The following is a 7,059-nucleotide window of genomic DNA, read 5'->3' on the forward strand; positions in this document are numbered from 1 at the left end:
CGGCATAGCAAGATTCTCCTACAGGGATCCTCTCTGCTCCAAATCAGACCCGACCTTAACTTCAAGAAAGATTTTACGCCACGTTTTCCACTGAGAGCCGTATGCAGGAAAGAGAAGGGGATTGGTAGACTCGATATTGAAATCTACACTGGCGTTTCTAAGATAAACTGTGGTGTGGCAGCTGGCCTCAATTCGGAGCCCATCAACTTATTCAAATCAATTCGACTTTCTGACTATGCCAGTATGTTCCAAGCAGAACTTTTAGCAATCAGAGGAGCATGCAAATCACTAAAACACTACAAAGCAATTTGTGCAAGAGTATCTAGCTTTTCAGAAGGCAAGCCGCTATCAAGACCTTAGATCCCCATTCCATTTCATCCAAACTAGTTTTACAGTGTAGAAAGGAACTAGAATCGCTTGGTCATAGGCTTCAAATTACTCTGATATGTGTTCCCGGTCATAGAAATATAGAGGGTAATGAGATAGCAGATGAGCTAGCAAGAAAAAGTGTCCGGAAGCTACCCAGAGGATACTTGGGATAATCCCGGAAGTTGTGAGCTGCTTCGACTATATGCAGAAGTATCGTTTTGGCCAGTCCCAAGTGAATGGCGATCAGTAACTTTCCCCACTTGCGTGGTCTTCTACATATGGAACTAAGTGTGCATTACACACACTAAAATCAGAATTTTACGTTCTAATTCTTAATTGTGTATTTTACAGTTTTATAACCATCTCAAAATCTCCATCTCTTCATCTTTTAAGATAAAAATTAAAAGAATATTTTTATTAAAATAATGGTAAAAGATCTGCGCTATCAGAGCATTTCTAAACGTTCCCTCAAGCGATACTCACACCATAATTTTCTGAATTAACAAATTGTTCTACAGTACCTGATTAAAGAAGAAAATTTCGTAATAAAGTTAAATGAAAACATTAGGAGTTTTTTTTGTTTAATAATTATATGGTGTTTTGTTCTACTAGAAAGAAATTGCTGTATAATTGTCATGTGTGCCATGTATAATTATCTAAAGATGTTTGATACCGAAAAGAAATATGTCTTCAAATTAATCGATGATGATAATGCATGATGATTGGCAGCATTTGAGATAACGATTGATTGACACCATTGACACATTCGAGTATTGTTAGATAATGAAGATAGTGTGACAGAAAGAGAGCACATACATCAATTAAAAGCATGCATATATATTATATATGACGCATTGACAGTACGGACTGATAAAAAACCAAACACGCGGACAGAACTACAGGACAAACAAACAGACAGACATCAAGAAGTGACGGACGCACTTAAAAAACAGCCAGACAATTGGACAAGACGTACGAGCAATGACAAACTGAGGATGACGGGGTCACCCTCAAAGGATGAGCTCTTGGCCTCCAGCCAAGAAACAGTTGAGGGCAAAGCTGTGGGCCACAGTACGCCAACAACTATAAATCAACCAACAACATCCGCTAAAGCCGTGGGGCAAAAGCATGGTAATAAAGGTCCTTCGAGGTATAAACTTTACCAGAGGTCTCTCGCTATCCTTGGCAGGATTCGAAAAAACGAGACCGAAGGTAAAGTTCATCCCAAAGATGAGACCGACAAGGCAAGATGTCAAAAGATGGTTGATGAATACTTGGCATTCCAAGCCGCCAACAGGACAGATGCCAAAAAACGAAACCGCTCGCATGACGAAACTGGGAAGGTAACAAAGAAGCACAAGATATCGGATCAGAGAGCAGTTGCCTCCAAACCTATCAAGCGATTTAGTGAGATGGCACGGGACCATCTCCAAATGGCATTGGTAGACGAAACCTCTAACCACGGAAAACCAGCGCTTGACAAATGGTCAGAGATTGAGGCACGGTTGTCTCGCATAGTCGTTGACCATGTCATGGCGAACCCGAAGGGCCAAACACCAGGTTTCGACTCGGTGGAGGTAGTCCGCGGTTACCGTGTTATTAAATGCGATGACCAATTCTCACTGCATTTTCTGACAAACGTGATTGGTAAAATCCAGAACAGCTGGGAAGGCTTGAAACTCAAGCTAATTCCGGCTAGCGAGATTCCACGAAGGCCGAGGGCTCGCATCTGGGTACCAAACATGGAGTTTGAAGCCAATCAACTTATCCCCTACCTTCAGGCGCATAATCGGTCGATGCCGATTACCGATTGGTCGATCATCAAAGCGGAGGCTCCGCAAAGGCACAGCAGGTCTTTCCTCCTTCTAATTACAGAAGAGAGTCTGGAACCACTGGAGAAAGTGGGAAACAAACTTCAGTTTGGGATCAGGAAGACCCAGCTGAAGATATTCCGTTCTGCAAACCCGGAAGAGGAGCAGGATGAGCTCGATGGTGCCAACGAACTGACTGGCATGCAGCTAGATGACACCGAGTCCGAAAAAGGAAACCAATAAACATGGGTTTAAAGGTTGTCCAAATTAACCTGCAGCATTCACAGTCTGCAACGGACAACCTAACCGTTCTCCTGGCGGAGGAGGACGTGGACATCGCACTAATTCAGGAACCCTGGGTTCGGAGCACCGAGGTGAAAGGGTTCACTGGGAAAACCTACAATATCTACTATAAACGGATAGAAGGTAATCCCAGAACATGTATTGTAGCTAAAAAACACTTAAACACATTTTTAATTCCATGATATAGTTCACAAGATGTGACGGCTGTTGAGGTGGAAGCCACTCACGAAGTCAGAATAACGCTTGCCTCTATATACATGGCACACGAAAGACCAGCACCGACTGAGGAGGTCCGTAAACTTGTGCAGGAAAACCCGAACAAAACCCTTCTTCTCGGATGTGATGCCAATGCAAGGCATGCTCTATGGGGAAGCTCCGAAACAAACGACCGAGGTGAATCTCTCTATGATTTCATAATTAACACTAACTTGTCGGTATGTAACAGGGGTAACACTCCCACTTTCACCTTTCCAAGTACGGAGTACTTCAGGGGATGGGAGGAAGTGATCGATGTTACCCTAATGTCTGAAAACAGCTTAGTAAGGTTAGACAATTGGAGGGTCTCTGATAAAAGGTCTTTTTCGGATCACAGCTGTACGATCTGGATCTTAATGTTGATAGATAGTCAATAAAAGGATAGGAGAGATTCCCATCCACAAAATCACTCTCACCGAAAACCTTGAGAGTAGGGTCACAACACTGGAGAAGGCATTTAGTAGGGCCTACAAAACGTCCTGCCTCATAAAATTTAGCAAAAAATCCCATCCCCCTTGGTGGAGCAGTGAGCTCTCAAAACTAAGGGAAAAATCTAGATCAACGCTTAACCTCAGCTACTCGACAGGAAATTGGCAATTGTACAAAGAGAGTCGGAGACAGTACAAGAAGGCCGCCAAGAAAGAGAGCTGGAGCGAATTTTGTTCGTCAATCGAATCCACCAGGGATTCTGCCAGGCTTAGCCGTGTTCTGTTCAAAGATCATTCAATGGCTTCTTGGGTCAGGAAGCCTAATGGTACTTGGACAGCTACCCGGGGTGCAGCGTCCACGAAAGTGGGAGGGGAAGTATCAGGCGGAGCCAATATAATCCACAGCACCTTGCAAAAGAAATAATTACAAAGGAGAAAGTTGCATGGGCAATTAAATCTTTTTCACCTTTTAAATCTCCGGCTAGAGGAAATTTTTAAAGCGTGTTTAAACTTAGGTCATATTCCAGATAGCTGGAAACTAGTCAAGGTCGACTTCATACCAAAAGTAGGTAGAAGAGGACATGAATCAGCGAAGGACTTCAGGCCAATCAGTCTTTCGTCTTTCCTGTTAAAAACTTTTGAAAGACTTTTGGATATGCACCTCAGAAGCTCTTTGGAGAGCTCTGGTATATCAACTGCACAACACGCATACCTTAAAGGCAAATCTACGGAGACAGCGCTTCACGAGGTAATCCGAACAATAGAGGGCTCTCTAGAGAGCAAACATTATACCATGGCGGCATTCTTGGATATCGAAGGCGCCTTTAACAATGTTAGCACAGATGCCATCCAACTGGCGTTGATAGACCTGGAGGTGGACAGTTGCATTAGTAACTGGGTTATCTCCATGCTACAAACCAGGATCATCAAAGCTAATATGGGTAATATCAACATAACCAAGAAGGTCCACGGGGGCACTCCACAAGGGGGAGTATTATCTTCACTTCTTTGGCTATGTGTGATCAGCAAAATCTTAATAAAACTTAACGAAGGTGGGGTAAAAGTGGTGGTGTACGCTGATGATGTGGTGCTAATGGTGTCAGGACTGTGTCCAAATACGATCAGTGGGATCATCCAAAGGGCGTTAGGCGCCGTACCAACTTTTACCCTACCAAATATTAACGGACAAACTCTCTCACTATCACCCAGCGCAAAGTACTTAGGGGTAATTCTGGACTCCAAACTAAGCTGGAAATTAAATGTTGAAGAACAGGTAAGTAAGGCAGAAATTGCTTTATATGCCTGTAAACGTATGCTTATAAGAAGATGGGGTCTTCAACCTAAGCATACATTATGGCTGTATAAGACGGTTATACGACCTATTCTATCGTATGGTTCGGTAGTTTGGTGGAAGGCTCTAGGGAGAGAGTACAATACCAAACTACTCGGCAGAATACAAAGATCAGCCTGTGCAATAACGGTCGGTGCAATCAGATCATGTCCTAGAGAGGCTCTCAATGCACTGGCACACGTTATTCCAATAGACCTACATATTAAGAAGACGGCAACCATGAGTGCATTTAGGTTAAACGAAGCGGGCCGCTGGAAAGAAAACACTTATGGTCATGCCAGTCTACTATTGCGGCAAACTCAGTTAACCTCGGTGAGGACTGACTACATCGTCCCGACGGTAACATTCAATAGGAATTTTGCCACTCTCTTTCCATCTAAAGAAGAATAGAATAAGGTATTCTCTCTAAACAACTTCGACACTACAGTCTATACGGATGGAAGTAAATGGGCTGCGGTGTTGGAGCTGGTATATATTCTCACAGACTTAAAATTGAGAAATCTGTGCGTCGCCCTAATACCAGCAGTATCTTCCAGGCGGAAGTACTGGCAATTGGGGAAGCCTGTAGGCTACTAATCGCAGATTTCTCTTTTAAGGGTAATATCGCTATTCTCTCGGCTACAACAACAAAGTGGTGGAACAAAGTAGGAATAGCCTCACCATCTTGAGTGAAAACCATAAAGTTACCTTAATCTGGGTCCCGGGACATCGGAAGGTAACGAAAAAGCAGATGAATTGGCAAGAGGGGGATCTGCCATGAATAACGCTCTTGCAGAATCGGTACTCACTCATGGCCCACCTACAACCTCAAGCAATCGTCGGCATTAATAAGAATGAAACGACGGGACGCCTGGCGACTAACGGCAGTCATAACTGGCTTTTGGTCTATCGGAGAACAAGCAGCCAAAATGGGTATCCCCCACAATACATACTGTCACAGTTGTAAACAACCGGAGAAAAAGGAGACAATCTTCCATTTCCTCTGTGAATGCCCTGCCCTATGGAAGGACAGAATGTTAACCCTGGGCCAACCGCTGTTCGAGAATCTCGAACAACTATCTGGCTTAGACGCTAACAACCTAATAAGGTTCCTTAACCACACAGTCTGGATATAGTTATGCTGTAAATAACCATTAAACAAGTTGGTAACGAGGATGTGGCAACAAAATGGCGCGGAAGCGCTAGTTGGATTCTGGAAGAATCACCACTGTAACCAACCAACCATATACATATATAAGTATGTACGTAACTACAAAGTAGCGCATAACTAATTATCCAATTTTGATTTTCAATAACTTTTTTACTAATTAAAAAATTATTTCGAGTGATGAAAATCTTTATTTCGACCTTTACTCTCTCCACTGCTTGTCTGTGTGTATATGTACTACAGCTGTCTAGTTTACAAGTGTCTAATATGATAGACTTCCGAATTATGTATGATTCGTTTTACGCCACCTTGTACATACAGGGTTTGATTGAAAAGTAATGAGCCTTATTTTTTTTAAGCAGTTTTATTAAACCTTTTGGCTTATACAACTAATATTCTTCAAATTCTTGAGCGTGAATATACCGCTGGTAGCGATCTTTGCACTGCAGGAAATATTTTTTATACTCATCCGCCGGAATCGCGTTGAATTCGGCTGTCTCAGTTTACACACACTTTGCGCATTTCAAGTTTTCCGGTCACGATTTCCCGCACATTGTATTAAGTTAAATTTAACTTTTCACTGATCTCACGTAGACTAGCACGACGGTCAATGTTCAAAAATTCACGAAGCCGGTTCACATCTTCGTCTGTTTGCGTCGTCGAACGCCTTCCAGGTCGCTGTTCGTCTTCGATGTCCTCCCGGCCTTCCTTGAACGACTTGTGCCACCGTTTTACCTGGGCACTGGACAGAGATTGGTCCCCGTAAGCCTCCTTGAGTAGCCCAATGGTTTCGGTACTCGTTTTGTTTAGCTTTACGCAAAATTTTATCGAGTAACGTTGCTCCAACGATCTCTGCATTTTCGCCACTGCAAAATCCTAACACACTTTTAAAACAGCTTTCACGCTCGGAGCGATGTTGACTGCACCGCTGTTGCCAGCGAACTGGGACCGGTTTCTAACGGAAGGGGAAGGTCCAACGATCATTTTCCCCCACCAGCCGATTCGATTGATCGCTTGGCAGATGCTCCGCGCGGGAAGGCTCATTACTTTTCAACCAAACCCTGCACATATACCCTGTGTTCAAAACAATAGCAAAGTTTTGGCTATTTATTAGTTTTTTAAAGACATTTTTGTTTTTTTATAAAAATATAATTTATGCTACTACAAAAACAATGGAATAAATAAATAATTGGCGCGTACCCTTCTGTTAGGTATTTGGCCAAGCTGTTCCTCCTCTTTGTGGTGTACGTCTTGATGTTCATCAACAAAACCAATATAATTGAAAATTGAAAATTTTTCATCAAAATTCTCAAATCTAGTGGAAGTTCGAATTGACTAAAAAATCGCGTTGATTCATATTTTTGATTTTTCTTTTTGCTGCGGTCTTGTGCATTT

General features: G+C 42.7%; 1 protein-coding gene across 1 annotated transcript; it reads left to right on the plus strand.

Moving 5' to 3' along the window:
• Positions 1-1,364: 1,364 nt before the first annotated feature.
• Positions 1,365-2,423, plus strand: LOC129242212 (uncharacterized). The gene has a single exon (XM_054878765.1). It carries the CDS (start codon positions 1,365-1,367, stop codon positions 2,421-2,423), a length of 1,059 nt encoding a protein of 352 aa, XP_054734740.1.
• The last annotated feature ends 4,636 nt before the right edge of the window (positions 2,424-7,059 follow it).

Source organism: Anastrepha obliqua, chromosome 3 (assembly GCF_027943255.1).
Source record: "Anastrepha obliqua isolate idAnaObli1 chromosome 3, idAnaObli1_1.0, whole genome shotgun sequence".
Taxonomy (NCBI): Eukaryota; Metazoa; Arthropoda; class Insecta; order Diptera; family Tephritidae; genus Anastrepha; species Anastrepha obliqua.